Source organism: Mixophyes fleayi, chromosome 6 (genome assembly GCF_038048845.1).
Source record: "Mixophyes fleayi isolate aMixFle1 chromosome 6, aMixFle1.hap1, whole genome shotgun sequence".
Taxonomy (NCBI): Eukaryota; Metazoa; Chordata; class Amphibia; order Anura; family Limnodynastidae; genus Mixophyes; species Mixophyes fleayi.
Genome location: NC_134407.1, coordinates 60,871,121 through 60,898,910, shown reverse-complemented (window position 1 = coordinate 60,898,910; position 27,790 = coordinate 60,871,121). Strand labels below are relative to the sequence as shown.

Genomic DNA, 27,790 nt, shown 5'->3' with positions numbered 1-27,790 from the left:
TTTCCTTAATGAATCAGGCCCAATGTCTACATTGTATTAGGTCATTGCCTAAAATTAGCAACCTAAATTAAACATGTATTGTTTTACCTCAAGCTCCTTTTGTTGATATTATCGGAAAGTCTTGCCAAAGCAGTGTCTGAACAGCGGCGCAAAGTGAAATTACGACCATAGAATGTTGAATAACAGAAGCAAATTTCTATTTATAAATAACCAGATTCATAGAAGTGGTTACATAAGTAGCATAAAGCCCTATATATATATATATATATATATATATATATATATATATATATATATATATATATATATATATATATATATATATATATATATATATATATATATAAACTTATTTATATAACTAAAACCCCATACTCCATATCCACTAAAAGACACCAAAATAGTTCATGCTTTATATAGTATCGCTAATGGATATAAGAAGAGAATCACTTGGATTTATATAATCTAAGATACAAAATGAATACATTTAAATGGGGATTAGAGAGAAATGTCTGATTTTATTTTATATTATATTGCGTCACTGATGTGTAAAATAAGATTTCCAATAATCGTTTGACTACAATTCCCACCATGCTCAGTCAGCCCAGTTTTAGATCACCAACAAATGGGGTACGTTACCTCCTTTTGCTATACTGACTTTTTACAACTGTGCTAAAATAAATACATAACAATGGAAAACAGTCTGCATGACTATGGCAGGTAGAAAATCTTCATTTTTAAATAAGACAGCTATACATGCATGGAATTGTTGCAGTTTAATTTCAGAGTACAAATTTAGGGCTAGTAAATGTAAAATAGGGAGAATAGAATTGTCCAATTCTCTACTTCAATTTGTTTATACAACATGATTGAAAGTCAACCTTCCAAAAAGTCTCCTTCTGTGGAATTCATATTATTGATTGGTCCTAGAGCAAACCTGTTGGCTACAATTAATAATATCCATTAGCTGACCATGAAAGAGGTCTACTAACTTTCAGATCTTTGGCTCTTCTGTGAAGATCCTGCATGGTCCACTAAAAGTTATGACACAGCTATTCATAACCACACACCATTGTTTTCTTATCTTCCAGTTTCCATGTGCCTGTGCTTCGCTTACCGCTGGCTGAGGTGTGATACAATATATATTAAGCCAACGAGGAGCAAGCCGCGGACACCCATCATTAGAATGAGGAAGAGGAAGAGAATGGACATGACTGGCTCTACCACTTGACTTCCAAGGTTCCAGCGTGGGAAACCCATGTTCACCAACTGCTGGTTAATGTCAGTGAAAGGGGAGCGCCCCTCCTGCCGCCTCCCTTCTTCTGGAACTTGCTGCGGTCCTGTTCCAGTATTTCCTGCGGTGTTAAAAAATCCCTGGGAACATAAGAGATTTCATATAAACAACTACAGAAAACTATAAAACATATTCACAAGCAAACCCAACAAAAACTAAACATCTAAACAAAAGGGCAAGATTATATTATATATTGTAGTAAAAAGCATATCATTCTTTTAAAAGCAATATTAAAAAGACTTGTAATTAACTTCAGTGTACTAAATACGCAACAGTGATAAACTGTCATCTTTAATTTTACAATGCTGCAATTAAACAATAAAGTCTGAGCCGTACAATCACCAAGTCACCATGGCAACTAAGAAATGTGCCCCAGAGACCAGCACAGTCATCACTGTAACTGCTAAGAACCATTAGACCTGGTTCCTGGAGATATCAACTCAAAGATATTGTGTAATCTAGGCACAGGCTAATATCAGTGTGATCACAGGCTGAAAGAATGTGTGACGATGGTTAGTATTCGTGGTAAAAATATGCTGCCCATTGTTACGTATGATGCTATTCTGTCACCATGCAACACAACACCCTAAACTATTTTTTTTTTTTGCAGAACTTACAAATTATTCTTTATGAAAATGCTAGGTCCTCTTTTTGGAGAGATTGGTCATGACCTGCACACACTGCATGAAACAATAGCATTTTACCTGTGGTGTAGTTTGCTGCATCCACCGTATGTTACATGCAACTAGATTGTTTGTTTATAAAGACATCATTAAAGGCAATCTTCATACCCACTAAAGAGCAGACTTCACATAATAAAGTACATATTTTATGCACATCTTGTTCCTCGGTGAGAACGAAAGTAGTTTACCATAGAGATCACGGTTATCTTTAGTGTTCTAGATGTAAATACTGCTAACTGCACCAGAGGGAAAACTCTATTGTTTTACCCAGCTTGTATGGCAACATAAAACAGCCCGTTAACAGCATCCATTTTGTTGACTACAGACCTCAGCAGAAATAGTGAATTAATAACAATATCAATGACCTAATATACAATATTCAACACTTGGACATTTTCACATTTTATTTCTTACATTATCAAATTATAATGGATTTATTATGGAATTATTACCATTGATCAACAGTAATTCTAAAACTCTGAAATGTGAAATAATAATATAATTAAAAAAAATAATCTAAAAGGCCTTTTGATTACAAATAAAAAACAGACACTAGTTGGATAAATATATATTTCAGCCCCCTGATTTTATAATTGGTAAGTAGAAGCACCTTTAGCTGTAATTACAGCAATGAGACTAGTTGGGTGAGTCTCCACCAGTGTTAACCAATTGAAAACAGCTAATTACTCAGTTTCTTCTTTGCAAAATGGCAGTAATTTTCAAAGTATGCCACAGACTGTCAATGACATTGAGGTCTGGCTACTCTGGGACATTGAATTTCTTTGGTAAGATATCCACTCTTTGCTATATGGTTTGACTCAATGTCTTGCTGAGACAAATTCTCCCAAGTAATTTGTCTCTTGCAGACTGCAGCAGGTTTTGCACAAATATTCTCCCTGTTTCTTCATGATGGACAGTGCTTCAGAGTATATTTAGAAGTCTTTGAAATCTTTTTAAATCCTAGATCTTTTCTTGGATTTACTCTTGAGGGTATATTTACTAAACTGCGGGTTTGAACAAGTGGAGGTGTTGCCTATTGTAACCAATCATATTCAAGGTATCATTTATTTAGTACATTCTACAAAATGATGACTAGAATCTGATTGGTTGCTATAGGCAACATCACTTTTTCAAACCCGCAGTTTAGTAAATCTACCCCTTAATGTTCTTTGATATTGACGATAAGGAATTATGGGACCTCCGAAGACAACATGTTAAAGTTTATTTTAAAAAGTTTCCAGGACTTCTCACTCAACAATAGACATAGACCTTGGCAGTTTTAAAGATTGTTTTATTAAAAACAATGAGATTGCATTAGTAAATATTGCTACTTAATCCCTCTATAAAAGGAATACCCATGCTGTTCAGCTTCTTTCCAGGAGACTCAGTTCAGCGGTCAGAGCTGAGACATGATGAAGAGACTACTAAAGGATAACCCGGATACCAAAGTCCACATCTGTCTAAGGAGGGGTTTAATGGGTGTGGGACGAGATACCCTTAAAACCCTTTTCCTCTCATGACATAACTCCAATTATGTATTTATTTACAAACTTGTCTGGACAATAACATATTTTGTGTCTATGTAAAGCTACTTAATTCCTGTTCATTTCTTCCACATTATACCAACCAATTAGCCCATGGCTTTGTTTGTAATTAAGAAAAGGATGGGGATTTTATTTTTTTAATTTGACAGAACAGAGTATTTTGTGTTGACTATTGGTAACAACTCCTGAAAAAAATCCATTTACATTCAATGATGTAAGAAAATAAAATGTGAAAAATGCTAAAGGGGTGAATACATTTTATAGACACTGGACACATTTGAAAAGTAAAGAAAAATGTATTTATTTATAGATTTCAAATGGCTTCCTGCGTTAAACATTTTATATGACCACTTGTGGTGTGAATGAAACGTCAAATAGCTCCAGGTCTCTGTGTATTCAACTGTGCCGGTCCCAGAGTAGAAGAATAACGCTATCACACCAAATTTTATGTCACTATTCAGAACTGGGTGGTTCAATATCACATGACCTCATATTCTTCTTAAAATGTTTCAAGAGGTGACCAGTATCTCATAATTTCACCAGTTTCAAGGCCATACAATAGAGCTGATATGTAAACATAAACACATAATTAAACACGTCTGCAATTCAGCAGGGCAGTAGTAGTGGCAAGTAGTATACCAGCAGTATTAGTAGTGCCAGTAATAAGGCACCAGTAGTAGGCCACTGGCGGCAGTGCCTAGTAATGTAGCAGCAACAGTACCTATTAATGTACCAGAAATATCAGTGCCATGTAATGTGTCAGTTGCAAAAGTAGTAGTGCCTAGTAATGGTAGACCAGTAATAGAGGTGCCCAGTAATGTATCAGCAATAGTAGCAGTGCCCAGTAATATGAGAGCTGTAGTAGTGCCCAGTAATGTATCTGCAATAGTAGCAGTGCCCAGTAATATGAGAGCTGTAGTAGTGCCCAGTAATGTATCTGCAATAGTAGCAGTGCCCAGTAATATGAGAGCTGTAGTAGTGCCCAGTAATGTATCTGCAATAGTAGCAGTGCCCAGTAATATGAGAGCTGTAGTAGTAGTGCCCAGTAATATATCTGCAATAGTAGCAGTGCCCAGTAATATGAGAGCTGTAGTAGCAGTGCCCAGTAATATGAGAGCTGTAGTAGTGCCCAGTAATGTATCTGCAATAGTAGTAGTGCCCAGTAATATGAGAGCTGTAGTAGCAGTGCCCAGTAATATGAGAGCTGTAGTAGTGCCCAGTAATGTATCTGCAATAGTAGCAGTGCCCAGTAATATGAGAGCTGTAGTAGTGCCCAGTAATGTATTAGGAATAATAGCAGTGCCCAGTAATATGAGAGCTGTAGTAGTGCCCAGTAATGTATTAGGAATAGTAGCAGTGCCCAGTAATATGAGAGCTGTAGTAGTGCCCAGTAATGTATTAGGAATAGTAGCAGTGCCCAGTAATATGAGAGCTGTAGTAGTAGTGCCCAGTAATGTACCAGCAATGGTAGCAGTGCCCAGTAATATGAGAGCTGTAGAAGTGCCCTGTAATGTATCTGTAATAGTAGCAGTGCCCAGTAATATGAGAGCTGTAGTAGTGCCCAGTAATGTATTAGCAATAGTAGCAGTGCCCAGTAATATGAGAGCTGTAGTAGTGCCCAGTAATGTATGAGGAATAGTAGCAGTGCCCAGTAATGAGAGCTGTAGTAGTAGTAGTGCCCAGTAATATGAGAGCTGTAGTAGCAGTGCCCAGTAATGTATTAGCAATAGTTGAATTGCCGAGAGTAATAGCCTCCAAAATCCTGCCTCCTCTTCCACTGACTTGTCACCAGCTTCATTCACTCTCACAACCACAAACTTTAACTCCACAAAGAATCCCGGAAAACTCTCATCTCCCTCATTCATTTGGTGGTGTGAAAGTGGAGAGAGAAAATAAAAATTAGTATAATAAAGATATTTCTAATGCTGCTCCTAGGCCACGATCATGTCCTGAGCCACAGGGCCAGTATAGGACGGCCACAAGAGCCATTTAAGCATCAGTGCAAAATGTGCAGTATAAGGGTGTACATGTGATAAGATAAACACTTACCTGACGAGAATTGCTGCGGTTGGCGTTTGTCCTCACACGAGGATCATCATCCTGGACAATTTCACCGTTTGCCAAAATTCGCACCATTTCCTTTGGAACAATCTGAATACTAAACAAACCTACTAAGAACAAACATCGACATATCAATATATAAATACTGTTGAAAACAATAAATATTCTAGCACTTATCTGATATATCATGTTGCACGGTGGAATATACAGGAACGGAAGCACAGCACACTCCTTGTAAAACTAACTTGTATTATTTTAAACAACTGATTGATCTTCAACTCACACAATTAATCTATAACTCACACACAATGGAGGAATCAATTTTGCGAGATTAACCAATGTAAGAAGCCTACCACTGAGCCACTGCCAGACTGATATTTAGGTCCTGTTTCCTAATTAATCGGTTAAAGGCTCAATAATATTTGTTCAACCAATAAAATGACAGCATCCACTGAATTTAGGTGACAGGCCCACTTTAAATGTATAACCGTAAGGGGCAGATTCAATTCTAAAAAAAAATTGCAGCGTATTGTCCTGGAACTGCTGCGAGACACTACGCAGCAATTTGTTTTAGTGAAAGTACCACTCACTTTTGCTTACATAGAGGCGCGAGCAAAAGTAAGCGTTACATTTTACTGTGTAAACGGTAATAAAACGTGGCCGCGATGTTCTCAGGAACATAGCGGCCAACTGAACCTGCCTCTAAGAATAAGAACTGCCAAGATTAGCCTACAAAAAATATATAAACATATACAGACATTTAACTTCCAAATTAGAAACAGCCCAAAATAAAACTGGAAAATCCTGATGACTGGCAATGCTCAATGCCCATGCAGCTATATTTCTAGGAAATCAAAATCGCTTGGGGAACTATGATATATGTTACAGACAGAATTACCATGCACAGGTAACCTCTGAATACAGGTAGGTAACTAAACTCAACCTGTAGATCTGCAAGACCATTTATTATATATATCTGGATTGAGGCAATAAGGGACTATTCCAAACAACATATTAAAATAAATTAAACACCAACACAGGATTAAGAATACTTCTTTAAACGTTATCTTATTTTTTTATAGCCTGACTGTTTGTCTCACGTATGTCTACAACTACATGTTTTCGTTTTGCATACTGTACACCACTACACAGTGACATGTCTGATCCTTTACAGTCATTCTGAGTGACAGTAGTAATACTATCCCCGGGCATGTTAGTGTGCTTAGATTCCAGGACACTGATACAAAGACTAGCTTACCACTCACAATACAGCCCTCTGCTTAAATGCCTTGTCCAGAACACTTCCTGGTGCTCTCACCCAGTTGTTGTTGAACAGCTCTTTAGTCTACAAATACAGGAAATGGGCCGGATCTCTGCTGTGCACGGCTAAGAAAATGTTCCCTTCTCTACACAGCTCTTACAGAGCTCAGCGCTGCCCTCTGCAGGCAATCCTGTGAAGTGGCCAGAACTACCTTGTCTCGTCCCCGTAGTATAGTGCAGTCTGTGTTTTACTGTAGATTGAGTCATTTATTTTCGTATAAGTGTGTCCTAAGATGTATCATCATGAACTGAAAGGTAAGTTTAGGGACATAGTGAACAATAACTGCATTTTTGACACAATCATTTTCATTTGTTATTGCAAAGTTAAGGAATTGCAGAGCAGGAGTTAAGATGTTCCAACTGCAACAATAGTTGGGCATACATGCCAACTCTCCCGGAAAGTCCGGGAGACTCCCGAAATTCGGGTCAGTCTCCCGGGCAAGCTGGCATTTCTCCCGCATCCCAATCTCACGAGAATCGCGTCATTTGACGCGATTCTCGGTGAATCACGCCATTTTGGAGGGCGGGAGGGGGCTGGACGATGCCAATTGTGTCATTTTGGCCCCACCCCCTGCGACGTGAATTACGCTTTCGCGGGGGGCGGGGCCCTCCAGTCACGCTCCCTTTTCCGGGAGTTGGTAAGTATGTAGTTGGGATGTATGTCCTGCTTCACACTGTGCTGTTTGCATCTAACTGTAGTGCATGTTGCTTGCCCTTAACGCAGTACAGGGCATACTTGCCAACTTTGGCAAGATTACATCCAGGAGATCCGGGGGGAAGTGGGAGTGCGAGGCTTGGTGAATGGTGTCACTTAGTCCCGTTGCCTATATAGTAATTTCTGGCCTATTATGCATACTTGCCAACTTTTCCTCGTTGGCTTCAGGGAGATTCTGGGGGAGGTGGGCGTGCGGGGGCGGGGTTTGATGAATCACATCATTTTGGCCCCACCCCTAAACGATTGTCACAATTCTGGTCAATTACAGCAAGGGGTGGGGCTAAGATGACGTGATATTTGCATCATTAAGCCCCGTCCCCACCACCTATCTATTGCGGGGTGAGAACCGGGAGGTTGCCCTGCTCTCCTGGGAGTCCGGACCTCTCCCAGAAATGTGGGGGTCTCCCGGACATTACGGGAGAGTAGGTAACTATTCGTTAAAGAAAAGCAGCTAATGAATCTCTAGAGACTGAAGTGTCATTTACATTTCTGTCTCCATTACTGAAGTCATGTTGTCTTACCTGTCAGTCTTTGATTAAATCTTGGTCTCCATGAAAATGGCCACCTCCATAGGCATCAATACATGGACATAGGACACAATTTCTGAACTGTGTCATCATGCCACAGATGGCGAAGCCAACCACGTCTTGTACTGGCTCAGCATCAGGGAGAATGCCAGACTCTTCAGGGAGTGAGGGAGATCACCCCTATTTCAGGGAGTCTCCCTGACATTCAGGGAGAGTTGGCAAGTATGCTATTATGGTAGAGGGCGGGGCAACAATTGTGTCTTAAACCCCGCCTCTGCCACTTAACTAATGAAGGGCCAGAATCCGTAAGGTTCCCCTGCTCTCTGGGAATTCCAGAAATGTGTGAGTCTCCCAGACATTCCGGGAGAGTAGACAACTATGGTACAGTGTGAAGCGAAACATACATCCCAACTATTGTTGCATTTGGGACAAAGTCCTGACTGAGCAGGCTAGTCACACTAAATCAGGACTATCCCACCAGAATCAGGAGCAATGGCAGACGGTGCTGCGCTATCCTACCTGTTCTTGTAACTGTCACTACCTGCAGCTGCTGGTCTCTAAAGCTCAGTTGCTACCTGTTTGGATCCTGGAATGTTGGAGACCTGTTTTGTAAAAAGGGAGACACATAAATATGGAAAGTCTAGCAGTCAGTGAGCCCATTTAGGCCTCCCGTCCCAACCAACCCAGATGTTAAATCAGCAGCACCTACATTTAATAATTAGGCCTCCCTACCCGAAACCATCCCAACAGTAAATTAATAGTATTCACATCTAATAAACAGACATATTTCCACCATTTTTGGAACTTGGTAAATTATGCTATATAGAAACCTATGGGACTACTTTTGTGTACGATAACAGTGAAACCGCAGCAGATATCGGAGATATCTACTGCAATTCTTTTTTATAAATAGCTGATATCCTTAATATTGCAGGATTACGAGCTTCTTAAATAAGCCCCTTACTGTCTGCTACAGTAGTTTATAGAGAGAGAGAAAGGTTATTGCATACTGTCCAAATGAGAACAATGTGTGTACACCGCTATGAAGCAGCGACTACCTTCAATTTAGTCACACACTAGGTCAGGCCTATTCCTTTCCCCTCTAAAATACCCAGTGTTTTGCTGCGACACTAGTGGCAGGTGCCAGTCATTCCGAGCATTGTGATGTCTTATGTGTTTTTTATTATTATTATTTTTTACTGATTAGCATGGTCACTTTATTTTATTTTTATATTGAATATCTCGGGGGTCTGGCATCTCCCCAATGAGTTAGTAGCTTTCATTTTGTTAGTATTTATTGATAAGCACCACTGTAGTTATTCCCTTGGTGTTATACTTTTTCATGTACATCTGCAAACCTGTAAAGCTAGGGACAGATTGATTTTCCTAGGGTAATTCCAAGAACAGAATAAGAACTTGCACCTTGTGATATGCCTGGTGAACAAATAGGTGTATTCTGGATGTTTTCTATCTTCTAACTATACTGAGTCATAGGGGGTATATTTACTAAACTGCGGGTTTGAAAAAGTGGAGATGTTGCCTATAGCTACCAATCAGATTCTAGCTATCATTTTGTAGAATGTACTAAATAAATAACTAGAATGTGATTGGTTGCTATAGCCATTATCTCCACTTTTTCAAACCCACAATTTAGTAAATATACCCCTTAGACTGGACAGACCACACACGAGCAACAAACAAACTTAGCAGAGACACTAATGTCCCGGCATTACATCAGTTGGTTTGTGTTTGGGCAGTTCTCTTTGTCTTCTTGAACTGTGCCTGTGTCAGGTGACAGAACAGTGTGGTGTTTAGGTCCTTTTCCAACCTATACTATACTATAAAAAGCGTAATTATGCACATATAGTCAGATCTCAAGATGTGTCCAGCTCACAACCAGTAGCATTAGCTCCAGGTGTAAGTCAGGTGTAGAAAGTGTTTAGCCTCAGTATAGGGATAGTGTGGAGATAGGATAGAGATGTGGCTTGACATTGTTAATAGTACATACATTACCCTATTTGTACACAATATAATCATTACCTGAGTTTGCCAAAAGCTTAGGCGCTGCTTGTCTGGTTCCTGTGAATCTGATTTTGCCCTCTGTACCTGTCTGCTGATGCATGTATGTATTGGATCTGGATACTAAACTCTTTGGCGTTACTTTGTCATGTGCATATCAGGCTCTGGCCTATATTTTAACATTGTTTAACAGGTTGCACCAATGTCTGCTACCTATTACCAGAATTACTGTGATGCTGTTAACAACATGAATTCCGTTGTTGCAGACCACTGGACTGCAGAATTGATCCGTGTGTGCATGTCTGCCTTTACTACTTGTTCTTTATACTATATAATCACCACTAATGGTGCATCCTCTTTGCTAGCTCTATACATTGTAACAGTGTCTACCAGCTACCAGGGTCTATACTTCTGGCTGAGCACTATTAGTGCATCAATTTGGGACACCATCATCATGATCATTTATTTATATAGCGCCAGCAGATTCCGTAACACTTTACAATTGGGAATAAATATTATTAAAACAATACAGGGTAATATATACAGACAGAGAGGTCAGAGGGCCCTGCTCGCAAGCTTACAATCTATGGGACAATGGGAGTTTGATACACAAGGGCATGTGCTACATCATATTGCACATTGGTCCAGATTAAATGGAAAGGTAAAAGTATTGAGTGGGCTGTGTGATCAGTCACACAGCAATGTTGGTCAGAGGCTTGTTGTCTTGTGTTAACTGTGTAGAGGGTGGTAATAGGGTAACCTAGGGAGATTAAGATGGTGGTTGAGGAATATTATAAGCTTGTCTGAATAGGTGGGTTTTCAGAGAACGCTTGAAGGTTTGAAGACTAGAGAAAAGTCTTATTGTGCGAGGGAGGGAATTCCAAAAAGTGTGTGCAGTCCGAAAAAAGGCCTGTAACTTGGAATGGGAGGATCTGATGAGAGTGGAAGAGAGATGCAGATCTTGTTCAGAACAGAGGTGTCGAGTTGGGAGATATTTTGAGACAAGTGAGGAGATGTATGTCGGTGCAATTTTGTTGATGGCCTTGTATGTTAGTAAAAGAATTTTATATTGGATTTGTTGAAAAACAGGCAACCAGTGTAGAAATTGACAGAGTGGCTCAGCAAAGGAAGAACAGTTTGCAAAGAAAATCAACTAGCCGCTGCGTGCAAAATAGATTGTAGGGTTCGAGTCTGATTTTGGGGAGACCAGTAAGGAGGGAATTGCAAAGTCAATGCAGGAGATGATCAGTGCATGCATTAAGATTTTGCAGTGTCTTGTGTGAGATATGTACGTATTCTGGAAATGTTTTTTTAGATGTATGTAACATGATTTAGATATAGAGTCGATGTGGGGAACTAAGGATAGTTGTGAGTCAAGGATCATACCTAGGCAGCAAGCTTGCGGAGTGGGATTTATGGTTATCAACATAAATAGAAATGTCAGGCAGGAAGCTTCTGTTTTTGGGTGGGAATATTATTAATTCTGTTTCTGAAAGATTGAGTTTCAGTTGGTGTGAAGGCATCCAAGATTAAATGGAAGAAAGTCAGTTACGCGAGACAACACAGAGAGTGAGAGATCAGGAGAAGATAGATAGATTTGTGTATAATCCGCATAGAGATGATACTGAAATCCAAAGGAGCTTATTAGTTTTCCAAGAGAAGCGGTGTAGATAGAGAATAGCAGAGGACCTAGGACTGAGCCTTGTGGTACTCCAACTGATAGATGAAGCGGAGCAAGGGTGGATCCAGAGAAAGTAACACTGAAAGAACGATTAGATAGGTAGAATGAGAACCAGGATAGGACAGTGCCTTCAAGACCTAGGGATTGTAGCGGTTGTATGAAGAGAGAGTGGTCAGCCCGGTCAAATGCAGCAGAGAAATCCAGGAGAATTAGAAGAGAGTAATGGTCTTTAGTTTTTGCTATGATCAAATCTTTGACCACCTTAGTCTCTGGAGTGCTTTAAGAAAGTGTGTGAGGCAAGTGTAGGCAATTATTTCAAGAACCTTGGAGGGGCATGGGCACTGAGAGATGGGCAGTAATTTGAGAGAGAGTTTGGGTCCGAATTTTGTTTTTTCAAAATAGGAGTAATCACTGCGTGCTTGAATAGTGATGGAAAGATAACAGTAAAAGGAGAGAGATTACAGATTTTAGCTACAGGTGGAATGAGCACAGGAGACAGAGACTTACCAATTTGTGAGTGTGTGAGATCAAGAGGACAGGAGGCAGAGTAGGAAGATAAGAAGTGAGTAGAAACTTTCTCTTCATTTGTGGTATCAAATGTAGAGAGAATGTCAGAGTGTGCTACAAATGAATTGAGCTGATTGCTTGTCGAGGGAGAAGGTACCATTTCAAGTCTGATCTTATCAATCTTATCCTTGAAATAGGATGCAAGATCCTGACAACTGATGGTAGTCATTAGGTTTGGGGTGGGAAGGTTTAGAGGAGAATTAAATGTGTTTAAAAGACGTTTGGGGTTAGAAGCCTGAGCATAGATGAGAGATTGGAAGTATGTTTGTTTTGCCATGTCCAGAGCATTTCGATAGGAGTGGTAGATAGCAGTATATGCGCTGAAATCATTAGAGGTACAAGATTTACGCCAATGACGTTCAGCTTTACGAGAAAGTTTTTGTAGAGTTTGTGTTACTGTAATGTGCCACGGTTGACAATGAAGTCTACGCAGAGTATTAAGAGACGCTGAAGCCATTTGGTCAAGGGCAATTGCTAGGGTTTGGTGAAAATGAGGTACTGCCCTGTCAGGGAAGGAGAATGTAGAAATTGAAGAGAGAAGGTGTTGAAGAGAGGTGGAATACTGTTGAAAATCAATAGAGTTAAGATTCCTGCGGTGTGAGGAGGATTGGAAGAGTTTGACAGCGGGGAGGCTAAAGAAATGGGGGTGAGCGAGCTGCTAATAAGGTGATGGTCCGAGAGGGGGAAATGAGTGTTAAGGAAATGAGAAACTGAGCATAATCTAGAGATAACAAGCTCAAGACAGTGGCCATCATGATGAGTAGTGGATTTAGTCCACTGGGAGAGGTGAAGTGATCAGGTTAGAGAGAGTAGTTTAGAAGCAGCATTGGAACGTGGTTTAGCAATAGGGATGATGAAATCACCCATGATGATGGTGGGGATGTCAGAAGATAAGAAGTGAGGGAGCCATGCAGAGATGTGTTTGAGAAATTTTTGGTGTGGTCCAGGGGGGGCGATAGATGACAACAACACGCATAGAGAATGGGTTAAAAATCCTATCAGTATGTACTTCAAAATATGTGAATGTGAGTGATGGGACATTTGGTAGAACTGTGAATGTGCACTAGAGGGAGAGAAGTAGTCCAACCCCACCTCCTTGTCTGCCTCCAGGTCTGGGGGTGTCGGTGAAATAGAGTCCACCATGTGAAAGGGCTGCAGGTGTGGCAGTATCTGATTGCATGAGGCATGTTTCTGTTATTGCCATAAGGTGGAGGTTGTTTGAGAGAAAGAGATCATGTATGGAGGGAAGTTTGTTACAAACAAAGCGTGCATTCCAAAGGGCACATTTTCAGGACTTTGGAAGAGATGAGAGACAAGTGATGCATTTGAGATTTGCCAGATTTTTGTAGCATCCAGATATATGTTTGTGAGAGAACCCATTCAACCTGTTCATCTCCACTGGCAAATTACCCTCTTCCTTAAAATATGCTCTCATCTTAACCATCCTTAAAAAACCTTCCTTTGACACTGTCTCTCTTTCTAATAACCACCCAATCTTTCTTTCCCCTTCGCTTCCAGAATTACTCTAATAGCTTATCTATAAATACCTCACCAACTTCCTCATCTCTCACTCCCTCCTTAAATCACTGCTATCTGGCTTCCGTCTCCTCCACTCCACAGAAACCAGCTTTGCTAAAGTCACCAGTGATCTTCTCTCTGCCAAATCTTAGGGTCACTTCTCTTTGCTCATCCTTCTGGAGCTCTCTGGGTTTTCAAAACACTCTACTCCATTGACACCATCCTCTCCTGATTGACCTCCTATCCTTCCATCTGCTCCTTCTCTGTTTCAACCTCCCACTCCACCTCCACGCCTCTGTGTCTACTGGTTGCAGTCCCCAAAGGGTTTGTCTTCAGTCACTTCTCTTCTTGTTGTACACCTTTTTGCTTGGTGATCGTATCCGCTCCTTTGGCCTCCGGTTCCACCTGCCGTTGATACCCAAAATTACCTCCCATGACCTATCCAAATCCCTCCTCTCCCATCTGTTCAGATGTCTCATTGTTATCTCCTGTTGGATGTCCCAGCACCTCCCCTACTCTCCCTCACCATAAACAACATTATGCTCTCCTCAAGGTTAAGTCGAAATTACTAAAACTGTATCAGAAGAATAGAGTATATACTATCCTGGACACATCTACAGTATATGGTTAATACACAGACTTTACCCACAGGCTGCCAGAATAACTCTCCTCTTCCATGCAGCTGTCACCAGTGCCATCTATTTAGACTGATATAGGCAGAAGTGTAACAGTATATAAGTAAGGAATGGGCTGATGAATAGCTCCATAGAATGTATGGGGTAGGAAGGGGAAGTGCTTGAGAGAGCTGGCAATAGAGCAGACTGCAAAAACACATTGATAACACATAGAAGTTGATGTTTTTGAAAAACAAAAAATAAATGTATGTTCCCCTTCCTCTCACCCCACATATCGGCCAATAAGAGGACCAGCTGGAAGTGAGAACAGGATACTGTGATAGAAGTGCTGCGTTGTTGCAGATGTGCAACATCCATGGGTGAGACAAAAGCCTAGACACAATGTACATGGTCAGGACAGGCAGAGTGGAGTAAAGATGATCCAGGTAAGCAGCTTCAGCTGAGGACTGTAGAAGTAAAACCAGATACGGATTAGGACCCCCATAGAGCCCTATGGAAGATACTGGTTCATTAACAAAACAAAACATAAAAACAGGTTAGGGTGATCTGGGGCCCTGAGGTAGAAGCCTAGGTTGACTAGTGGATGACCAGGCTATGTCTATATCCCCTTTCTCTCGTGATCATTTCAAGCCATAAATGAAGTTAAAACCAAGCAGTAGTTAAGAAGAAATATTGAAAAGATTATATGGAGGTTGGAGTTTAGATGAGACAAACCTAGGTACATATATATGTAGGTTGCAGAGGTATCTCCCTGAGTGGGTCTGTGCACCACCACTTCTGTTGTTTTTCCATTTCATAGATTTTCTTTATTAGTTGGATACCAAATTTGTAAGTTAAATTTGATTATGTTGGTTATATTAAAATAATGTTAACTTGACCTAATGCAATATTAATTTGAGTAAAAAAAAGAGGCATTTATAATAGACCATAAGAATAACGTATATTGAAATAACTTCAACCATGGCTACTTCAGGATTTATTGGAGTGAAAATGAGGCATGTATAACACAATTTACTGTTGCAATTAGGAAAAAGTCTATTAAAATAATTTGAACCAAACCCATTGTACTAATAATTTCTGTGATGAAGAGTCATTTATAAGATAATAGACAATTATCTGAAGCAATTAGAATAAAGTATATTAAAATAATTAGAACCACAGCTAATATGGTATTCATTTGAGTGAACAAGAACCATTTAAAAGATAGTTTAACCTTGTAATTAGTAAAAAAATTAAAGGAATTTGAACGGCACCTACTGCAGTATTTAAGTTAGCAAACAATTCGCCACCAGTGTTTAGGTCCTTGGCTCGAATAGACAGAACATTTTCAAGATGTATGTATTTGTGAAAGCTGCATTTGAGAAAACCGTAGTCTTTTTTCTTTCAAGTGTATCACTATTGCCAGTGGTACGTATTATGCAATTTTATTGTGAAAAAATTAGCTTTGAAGTTTAGGTTTTGAGAGTATGTTTATGTTATGAGGGTAAGTTTAAGTTTATGAGACAGATCATTTTCTGTCTCTGTAAGGGTAAAGTGTATTCCGATAATCTGTAATGACACCTAATGTGGGAATTTAAGTATAAAACAGGTAATTGAATGTCTGCATAAGTTGAAAGTCAAATATGTTTACAAAAAATGTTTCTTATTTGTATAATATTCAGGAAATTAAATTGTTAGTTACTGCTGCCTAGGCTGGCTATTGAGGGGTGCCTTTATGTTCGTAGCCATGGAACGCTTTTGTAGTAGGTTGTTTTGGTGATGTTGTACAGGAGTTGTTGTCCATGGACGTTGGATATGGAGATGCAATGGTGGTACGTAGAAGGTGGGTGGTGAGCTGAGTGTAGATTGTTTAAGCACAAATAGGGTTATAGTTAAGGTGCAACTAAATATGCTAAAAATTGTGTTGGACTATTAAAGATGAGGAAACCCCCATACAGTATAAATTATTCAGCGGCAGGATGGACCATAGTGCGTGGTGTCATATTTTTTTTTATTTTACAAAGCCAGTTCCAGTGGAATTATTATGGGGTCACTGGACTGAAGAACGGAAGATATTTCAAGCCATTGTGGAATATTTTGGGGTCATTGTGACTGAAGATAAGAAGATGTTTACATTGACTTTTGGATACAATATGGGGTCCTTTGGACTGAAGATAAGAAGTTGTTTTTCATGGACATTTGGAATATAGTTTTTTGGGCTTTAATTTTTTTGGACTACTCCACGGCCTGGGATGTTATTTTTTTTGAACAGCTACAGGACCTTTGGAATATTATGGTTTCTTTTGGTTATGATTTCAAGCCTTATTGAATTGCAAGATTGGATCCTATAGAAATGAAGACATCTGATGGTAAGTATTTGGGGTTTTATTATTTTTAATAAATAGATGTGATTATAATGAAGGAGTTTTGTTTTATTTTAGGGGTTTCATTATTTTTATTAAACTAATGTGGTAATAATGAGGTTTTGTGGTTTATATACATTATAATTTGTGGCACTAAATGGCTTAGGAAGACCTGGGTGTCAGGGCATGGTGGCACTTGTGGTTCTCCAAGTGCAAACATGCCCTGGCTGCTATAGGAATACTGGTGCAGCATACGCAGATTGGTAATGGCAGACCGGACTGGCTGGGATTTGTAGTTTCACAAACTAAAAATGGTGTTTTTAACCCACCGCCCCAGGGGTGTAGGAAGAGCCCTAGCGCTTTCAACACTGGGCTGGTTCTTTCTAGAGGGGGGGGGGGTGTTCACGTTTATTTTTCAGACCCCAGTCCTCAAGGCATCCAGCCCAGTGCTGAACAGCCTGGGGTTGATTTGCCCCCTGCTATAGTGCCACCCACCCTGGCCGGTTGGCCTAGTGCTAGTTTCGGAGAAATCGGGGGACCCCACACATTTATTTTCCCCATTTAGCCACAACCAGCACTAGCCTGGCAGCACTAGGTTTAATACTGTTTATAATGAGGGACCCCACACATTTTATTTTTTTGTTAATCTATTTTATTTTATTAATTTATTTCTTTTCTATTTTATTTTCACAGTAAAGAGCCGGCGGCTGTAATGTTGCAGGATCCGCCGGCTCAGCGGTGATGACAGGTAAGTATGTACCTGAAGCGGCTGTGTAGTAGGAGAGGGACAGAGCAGTCCTACACCCAAATTCAACAAGCCACGGATCTCATGATCCATGGCGTGATGAATTCGGGTGCACGCAAAGTCAAAATATGGGTGTCATATTCTGAGCCCTGGTTGTACTCAGAATACATGCCCTAATGAATCTGGCTCAATTACTCATCCACTGGTGGGCACTTGAGGATAAGCCAGGAGGAGAGACAAGGAAAGCTCAGGCGCATGCCTGACAGACCCCTCCACCATCACATCTTACACTTAGTAGCACTTATTCATGCCCTTGCTATACAGCTCTGATTTTAATGTAGACGAAATAAGAGACAAAGATTGCAGTGACCCTTTAAAAAGCCAAGTGGAGCTGAGTCTCAAAAACATGGGAGCATTAACAATGGTGTGTGGGGGGGACCATATTTTAAATTAGTGACGAGTTTGGTTTAACTGACTGCGCATTAGCCTAGCATCAAAGACAAGGGGGCGCTAAGAGCGTATCAGTTCTGGACGGCCTGTACCCTTAATCAGGTCCTGTAAATGTAACCGTTGAAATTATTTGCTCTGAGCACATACAGCACCATATCACCTACACCATCATTCCAGCTCCTAATCTAAATTCAGTATAGTACAGTCAAAATGTATTACTCGTTTATCATGTATAAGCAAGTGACGCTTGATAGAGCATTAAAGTAAATGTTTTCATTTTTATTTAAATTCCACTTTAGCAAATGTATATATATATGTATGTGTGTGTGTGTATAAAGATCCCCTAACCGACAGTTTACGCCATTATTCTATATTTACCAAATACAATTTAGACCTTTCAAAAAAAAAGCTGAAAATTCGACCTGCACATTGTGCAAAAATACTTTAGTCCAACTGCTTTTCTAAAGAAATATTGATCTCCTATAAATAAACAAAAGTCATCAACTGTTGTCTAACTACAACACCTAGACGAGGATGTTGGGAGAAAATATATACATATATATATATTGATGTAAATCTTTTATTCTCTACAGCTGCACCCTTGCTGAATAGTTTGACACCTCACAAAAGAACTGAGTGAACCTAATTCAAGATGAATGGGATCCCACCTATATAGATGACATTTTCATTGCAACTAACAAGGGGAGAAATCCAATTACATTACAAAGAGGCTACCTAATAACTCATTCAGTATAAGAGTCCATGGCAAGGAGGGGTGAAGTCTATAATGGACCATGCATTCAAAGCGTTGCTTCCTTGTGTGTGTGTGTGGGCACGTCGAAGAGGAAGTAATGTACAGCTTAGACCTCTTTTACAAGGGACAAGAGCTGAGGTTATCTCTGGTCCCAAGGTTGACATAACTAGTTTTGCTATTTTAATTGACAAACAGGTAATTAAATGCCTTATTCATTGATCTGTCTTTATGGCACCAGTAGTGTCTAATTTCCCCAGCATGTGCAAGCACCTTCCATCTGTAATCCGTTACTTGTGCCTAATATTGACTTCATTTGCCAGGAATATCCCGTAGCAGTTTCCTCACCAATATGTCACCTATATAGTTTAATTTTATTTGTTTAGTTTGATTGTTGTTAAATACATGTTATTACGTATATACAGTAGGCTGTTCAAATAAGGTGATGACTGTGTACAAGTACTTGTACTTTCCCTGGTCTTGAATATGGCTTGGTGGTGACCGGTACAGGTATTATCTATTGTACATTTAGATGTATTCTGTCCATGCAAAGCCTACATTCATACTGTCCTGCCACGTGGAATTAATGCAAGTGTTAATGCAGTGCTACAAATTGTAATATAGTGGCAAGTAATGATAAATAATGAACAAAAATACACCCCAAATAGCCCCTTTTGGTTGCCATATACCAGGACTGACCTGGCGTAGGACAAGTTTATTATTGGAAGCATTTTTTTTGTCTGAAATGCTACTTATGTTACTTAAGTATCCAGCTGCTGTATAACCTATAGGGCTCCAGCTCCTTTTACAGAATCCTATCCCTTTCTTTGCAAGTTACTATCATAAATGCTGCTTGTGTACCATAACCAGGACATTTTGAGCAAAATATATCACTTATAAACTTCTCAAACATTACCAATTTCATGGGTATGATAATGTTTTGTTCCTGTTTTCCTCATTTCCTTTTCCACTGCCAACAACCTTATTTAGTTATCCTATTTAGCTTGGGCACACTAGGGAATTTATGTGTTTGTTTATGCTGATGTGTATTTGTAGTAATATAAAATAGTTCTATTACTGTGAGTATAAATAGGATAAAAAAAGCAGATATATATTATTAGCATAGGTGTACAGCAAAGTAACCAATACTTGCACTGTGTAAATCTGTACCTGTTAATAACTATTTGCAACATCTCTCAAGCACGTAAGTGCATCCCATTGACCCTATCACATAAACTAATATTGCACCATAGTTGGGATAAAAAAAGAAATCAGAAGCTGACATTTGGTGGGAGCAGCAACAGAGACAGACAATAGGTACTCCAAGCAGTGGGAGTATAGTTTACTTGTGGGACCTTTGCAGCATATTACATGACAGACACATTGCAATAGATTTCTACATACTTAGTAATACTTACATCTACTATATAGAGAAGGGCCTGAATGATAAAAGAGGGTGTTGTAGCTCCAGCCAATTGAATAGAACTGATTTTTTTGTCTCACACATTATTAGCTAAAGAGGAGTCATGTGTAGGACTCTCAGTCCTTCCCTATACATAATGAAGAGGAGGAGAGGCGAACCATATGGTAGCACTCAGCGAGAGAGGCCAACCTTGTAAAGCTGCTTTGCTGGGACTCTATATGTACAAAGTGGTCAATAAACCAAGACTGCTGATAGAGATAAGAAGGATGATACAGCTTCCTTATACTGTTCAGTTCGGCGGCTGTAACTTGACACTGGGCTATTGAAAAGACATACACACATTGGGCCTGATTCATTAAGGAAAGTAAGGCAAGAAAGGAGTAAGTGGACAAATTATGTTACAATGCAAGGGGTGCAAATTAGATTATTATTTTGCACATCAGATAAATACAGGCTGTATTTTCATGTAGCACACAAATGCTTGCTTTATTTTTACACTGAAATTTAAAGTTGATCTAGGACATGCCCTGCCCCAAATGTAAATCTGCCATCACATTTTAAATTTAACTCCCCCCTCCAATGCAACATGGTTTTGCCAAGGTGTAAACTTACTCCTTTTTTTGCTTTACTTTCCTTAATGAGGCCCACTGTGTACCCATACACACATTTACATACATATATTTTATTTAAGTTGAGCAGTCACTTTCTAAACAAATTCCATTACGTATGCTTATTTTCCATGTATGAACACATTTAGTGCTCTGTCACACTGGAAAATGCATAAGAAAGCATAAAAACGAACGCGCTCTGTAGATAGTTTCTATTGATGCACTTTTAACAAGAATTCAATGCACTTGACTTCTACCAATGCAATCTATTGTACTGACAGCACATGTTAACACTTAAGGTGTCCTGCATTGTAATATTGTGGCATTACATTTGTAGAAAGTAACAACGGGAACGGTACAATTGACTTATATTTGTCCTATTTTTAATGCGTTTTTCATGCATTTATTATTGTGGCTTAGTGGTTAGCACTTCTGCCTCACATTACTGAGGTCATGAGTTTGATTCCCAACCATGGCCTTATCTGTGTGTAGTTTGTATGTTCTCCCTGTGTTTGCGTGGGTTTCCTCCGGGTGCTCCAGTTTCCTCCCACACTCCAAAAACATACTGGTAGGTTAACTCACTGCTATCAAAAAATTTACCCTAGTCTCTCTCTCTCTCTCTCTCTCTCACTCTCTCTGTATGTCTGTGTGTGTGTGTGTGTGTGTATATGTTAGGGAATTTAGACTGTAAGCTCCAATGGGGCAGGGACTGATGTTGATGAGTTTTCTCTGTACAGCATTGTGGAATTAGTGGCGCTATATAAGTAGCTGATGATGATGATGATGATGATGATGATGAAAAGTGCTTTAACAGGGAATAGATGTGAATGAGTCCTGTGATAAACATGAAGCAGATGGATTATTACATTCTGAGGTCATGTATGTTTTTTCAAGGTTACTTGTTACATGTTTAAGAAACTGTATAAAAATATGTTAGAAAAATCAATTAAAATACAGAGAAACATATAACCCAATTCTGGATAAAATGTAAACTTTTCTAGCGCTACGGAATATGTTAGCACTATATAAATAAATGATGATGATGATGATGATTGTATATAGTTCCTATTCAAACTTTTTTAATATCTAAAAAATAAAACTTTTTTCCTAGAAAACCAGGAATTTGTTGTATGTTAAAAGAATGTCATTGCTGTGTGAGCAGTAAAGGGTCTACAATCTATTTATTGTCATTTTACATATTGTACAACAATGTCCTATATAGTCAATGAATTTAGGTAGATCTTCAGGAACCATCTTATTTTTTATCTGAATTGTAAAATCTTTGTAGTATAGTGTTAAAGGAAGTCCCTTTTCTCAGACACAGAAAATTGCTCTTTCTAACAGTCTTGGTACAGACAGCCTGGCTGATCATCCGTCCAGGGCCGGACCAGCATAACATAAAACAAAAAAGAAAAAAAGAATCAAGAAAAGAGGAATAAAAAAAAAGGCACAGGCGCATGTGAAATTAGCATTTGTTTAGTCCTACCCTGGGTGAGCAAATCGCTGCTTCAAAGCTATAGCAGGCCGGGGTGAGGCCTAGTCATTGTGGCCCTTTGTGAATTCACTTCAACTGACGAAGGAATGAACTAATTGAAATCTCCTGTTCTGGAATGAATAGATAAATGAGGGGCAAGTGGAAAGGGACAAGGGGAGAGTTCAGAATAAAACAGCGAGGGGGGGCTATTCTATGTTCTTCAGTCCAAGTTGTGATGGATGAGCCGTGGTCCCACGCTGCATTGAGAAAGGTCATAAGGTTAAAAGCAAGTCATCCAAACTAGTTATTCTGGGGTTCTTCTTTGGTTCCTCATTCAAACAGGTTCATCAGGAGCTTTGGCTTTTGTTTTATAAGTCTCAAATCTTAACACAGATTTGCTGACAATGTTGTACTGCTATAAGTAGCTGTACACATCCTTTACACTATATTACCGAGGTGCTTTATTAAATGGCATTTTTATATTATCTAAAAATGTAAAAGCCTATATATTCTCTTTTACAGATGTACAAGTAGCACTATAGAACATATAGACCAACAGGTTTATAATATGATCTCCTCACAGCTAGCGGCCTGATTCATTAAGGAAAGTAAAGCAAAAAAATGAGTAACTTAGCACTTTGGCAGAACCATGTTGCAATTCGAGGAGCGCAAATTTATTTATTTTAATTTTTTATAATATATTATATATATATTATTATACATTTATTTATTATTATTTTGCACATAAGATAAATACTGGATGTTTTTTCATGTGGCACACAAATACTTGATAGCTTTATTTTTACACTGACATTTGTAGCTGATCTAGGACATGCTCTACCCCAACTATAAACCCGTCCCCACATTTTTCATTTACATCCCCCCTCCAATGCAACATGGTTTTGCCAAGGTGCAAAATTACTCATTTTTTTTGCTCTACGTTCCTTAATGAATCAGGCCCTAGGTGTTTTTTATTTTTTAGTAAGTCTGTAATACGTGTTTTGTCATCCTGGGAGTAGGTAAACTTAATGTTCAAAAGAATAAGCCCAGATATCAGAATATTGATATTGTCTATGATCATCATAATAGTACTGATGACCGCCCTCCCTCCTTCACCATGGTGAGCCTACCACGGCTGACAGATGCCATAGTTACTATGCCAGAGTGCTCACATAGTAACATTACAGAACTCAAAATCACCTATCCTAGCATTCTGAGGCAGATACAGACGGCTGATGCCGTAGTAGAATGCTGGAACAGATCACAGGTGAGTTTCAGTTCTGTCAGGTTACTATGCAGATTCACTGCAGTGAAATGAACCAATTATGTTCCACAATCATATATATTTTCTTTTTCAATCGTGAGATGTAAACAGATAGAAGAAAAAATAGGGGGAAAAAACTCAGCTATAGCAAAACATTACTAACAGGATATTGTATTTACTCATCTAGGTAAGTGATTATGGAGGTGGGACCTGGGTCTTCGACAGAGGGTGTAGGTACCCCTCGCTGTAATATATTCAGTAATATGTAATCAGCCACTGCTTAGGGCCTACATGGTAGGAGACGGATTGCATGCACATTGTGTAACAGCTCTGACTCCATCCACCCTCTGCAGAGCAGGATTAAGAAAAATGGGGGAAGTTGACTGTGTGGACCAATATCAGAGCATACAGCTTCCTATTGGTCCTCGTGGCCCATCCTCCAGACTACATGGACACACCCCTGTTTGGGGAAGGGGGACCCAGGACCGGGAGGAAATCCAGCTGTCTGTACTGAAGTGTGGAGGTAATACCGTATTTTTCGCTCTATAAGACGCACCTGACCATAAGACGCACCTAGTTTTTAGAGGAGGAAAACAGGAAAAAAATATTCTGAATCAAATCTCATACAGTGCTGTCTAGTAATGTAAGTAAAAACGGATATGTACAGATAGGCCACACTATAGAGGAAAAGTGAAGATGTTGATTATCGTAATATAAAAGGATATAAAATAATAAAAATAATAATTTTTAATATATATAATAATTATTTTTAATATATTAATTATTTTTAATATATTTAATAATAATAATAATAATAATAATAAAAATAATCAAAAAAGGATGTCCAGTAACAAATGATAAAGAATAATATCGGGCATAAAGTGCATCCAGATCAATATTGTGGGCTAAAAAAAGAGGAGCAGAGTAGTATAGGAATTACCTCTGAATTGTAGTCCCAAAGATAGCATAGTCAGTTGATTGTAGTGAAACAAGAACCGAAGATGGGCTCCTTCAAACGGCGGTGCACCGCCAGCTTCAGTGTGGAAATGACGGACTCCTCTATCACTTCCTCTATTTTGGAACGCAGGCATGCGTGTCAATAGCCGAACTTCCTGTTTAGGCGGTTAAGACACGCAGCCGCGCACAGATCCGGTAAACGGAGAATACTCACACTTTTTTCCCCTCTTTTTTGGGCGGAAAAAGTGCGTCTTATGGAGCGAAAAATACGGTACTTCACTTTTTAATAAAGCTGCAGTGGAATGTCAGGTTAACACTGATGATTTTACCTTCATGGTTCAGTGGTTCTTTAACGTAAGTGGCAGATACTATATTGCTTTTCGTGCTGATGTTAAATTAAGAGGTAAAAACAGGATACACTATGATGAAAATTCATATTTATGTTTTAAACATAGCCTTGGGTAGTGAAAAGTATTAATTTATTGTAGATTGAAATTTGCAGAAATAGTATCAACATTAATTTGTTTGTCAGATAAGCTAATTCATCTGCTGCACTTTTCAAAATCTTACTAGATCGTTAGTGAAAGGACTGCAAGGTATTAATATTGGGAACTTTCACCTCCCAGTGTGGTTTACATGCATGATGGACATATGCAAATAAATGGTATCCTGCTTCCAAATCAAGTTCTAGTAAGTTGTAAAGAGTAAAAGTATCCTTGCAGTTGTATTATGTATGTACTGTTTCAGAGTGTTCTGAATTGTGAAATGTTTAATGCATGCTGTATTCCTGCAATCACCAGCAATAGGTATTAATATCACTAGAGGGAATAACTTGGATTTTCGTTCAGAATTAGAATCTTACTCTAACACCAGGAATGCTTCAGTTATATCAGTAGCTCATTGTGGTGAAAAAGAAAGTAATTTATTTCTAGGTATGAGCCTAGATATTCCGCTGCCTAAGGCAACAATTGAAATGGTGCCTAACTCATCCCTTAAAAAGCTAATATTAACAGCTGTAATAGTATACTATACACTATAAAAATCAGATGTCTATTCAAGAATTTAATAGGAAAGTATAGATTCCACTGATTTGGATATTTTCAGAATTTTTTTTCATACAGAGTACATGCGTGCCAGATTTTAGTGTACAAAAATTCAAGAGTACCTTTTTATACTTTGCTTTTTATAGCTTATATAAGGCCTACATAAAAAAAATGTGCTCATTGACTTTGCCAAATATGCTTTCCTTGTGTTGGTACTTGCAATCTGAGGTGACAGTTCTGTTCAAGTCTTAGGGGTAAATTTATCAAGCTGCAGGTTTTAAAAAGTACAGATGTTGCCCATAGCAACCAATCAGATTCTAGTTATCAGTTATTTAGTACATTCTACAAAATGACAGCTAGAATCTGATCGGTTGCTATAGGCAACATCTCCACTTTTTCAAAGCCACAGCTTGTGAAATGTATCCCTTAGTTTATTAGCATGTCATGAACCTTCTGCCTTCCTTAGCTTAGTCTGAGGCTCAATATTTCTATTATGTCACTAGACTAAGGGCCACGTGTGCAGTAAACCAGCATGGAGTTCCATACATTTTGTACTTAGGGCCCTAAGATCAGGGATGTACATGTGCAGTTTAAGTACAGTAAGGGCAGGGAAGCCTGGGCTGGGGGACAAGGAGGCATCTGCCCCTCCCCCGGGCCACTCCTATATTGGGCTACCTTGGGCTGGGTCACCGGGCCACCTGCATTTTATTTCCTTTAAAATGTTCCTAATAGGTTGCTGAGTCAAGTCTTGACCCCCGGCCTAAACTTTGCCCTGAGTAAGGGTGTGCAACCTGGAGATGCAGCCTAATCTTAGTAGACCATACGTCTAGTTACATCTGTTTCAAGTTATATTTTTTGACTATTCGACCCCTGGTGCAAAGTTAAGTGCTGATAATGACCATAATCATGGATTTTGGGGGTATTAGTAAAATAGTTGAAATAATAATAAAAGACCCTGATGTGCCCCATGGTGAAATGAGCACTAGCAGCCATAGCCTGGTCTGATTACAGCTAATGTAAGGGGACAACCAGCGTGGGGACCCTCTGCAATAGCCACAATCAGTAGCAGGCTATGACAGGCTGGGCTGGTCCAATCGAAACAGGGAAATCTGCAGTGTGGAGTTCCCCTGTCATGTGTGCCCTAACCTGTTCAGCACGGGGCTGAATTCCTAAGGGCAATCATGTCCCCAGGAAAAATCAGCCCTGTGTTGATAGCTCATACTGTAAAATAGATAGTTGATAGATAATCTTGTAAATAGTATTTTAGTATGTGGCACTATCGATCCCAGCATGTTCTGGCAACTATTAACTGCTTGGCTATGCTAGTGGTTGTAGAGCTAGAACTACAAACACCACAATGCCCTGGCATCCAGGTCCTGCATAGACCTGTAGTGTATCATAATAAAGTATTAAACACACCCAACACTTTCTTACAGTTCCTTTAGTTGAAATAAAGACTCATCCTAACCCTAATTGCATTTTTTCTTTAGTGCTTGTCTAATGCCTCTGGTATCTCCATCTTCCTTCTTCTTTCCTTCTCCTTTATTTTCATAACATACCTTTGTTATATAACATTACCATCTCATTTCATGATTTCACCATTTTGTTCAATAAATATATTTGATATATAATTATTATATATATTATATAATATATATATTATTATATATAGAATGTAGTACACTGCACACCAATGCCTGTCTGTTTGCCAGTCTACTAGGTTAAAAGCTCACCAACCTTTTTTTTTTACATCTATTCTGTTTTAAGTTCAGCAAATCAGTCTCCAACCCAACAGTACATGTGTGCATGTTGTTACTGGGGCAATGGTAGTAAAATTGGCCGCTAGTGAGCAAAAAAGGTTAATAAAAGCCAAGTAATTTACTGGTCACCTTTAACCGGGTCAGAGCAGGAGTTGTGGGGGACAGAAGAATAGAAGACATAAATATGTGCAACTAAATAGCACCAATTGACAGCAGATGTATGAGATATAATAGGAAAATCTCAATATGCACCAGGAATGCCACAAGTGCAGTTACATTGTCTCTAAAAGTTGTGCTGTTAAAAAAGGTTGTATGTATAAATCATCGATGCTTAAAAAAACAAAAAAGTGTTGACGGTGGGGATAAATAAGGCCTGTATTTTAAATAGAAAAGCAAAGCAGTAATAAAT

The 27,790-nt window shown here is 39.1% G+C and overlaps 1 protein-coding gene across 4 annotated transcripts; it reads right to left on the bottom strand.

Annotated features, from left to right (window-relative positions):
- Nucleotides 1-498: 498 nt before the first annotated feature.
- FAM241B (family with sequence similarity 241 member B) lies at nucleotides 499-6,961 on the bottom strand. Of its 4 annotated transcripts, none has more exons than XM_075216702.1 (3): nucleotides 6,841-6,961; nucleotides 5,571-5,689; nucleotides 499-1,374 (listed from the first exon to the last, which is right to left on the bottom strand). In XM_075216702.1, the coding sequence occupies exons 2-3, from the start codon at nucleotides 5,655-5,657 to the stop codon at nucleotides 1,114-1,116; spliced, it is 348 nt and encodes a 115-aa protein (XP_075072803.1). In that variant the 5' UTR covers nucleotides 5,658-5,689; nucleotides 6,841-6,961; the 3' UTR covers nucleotides 499-1,113. The 4 variants fall into 4 exon arrangements, with proteins under 4 accessions (XP_075072803.1, XP_075072802.1, XP_075072805.1 ...); XM_075216701.1 differs by having other exon boundaries at nucleotides 5,571-5,692; nucleotides 6,841-6,959; XM_075216704.1 differs by having other exon boundaries at nucleotides 6,848-6,959.
- Nucleotides 6,962-27,790: the final 20,829 nt, after the last annotated feature.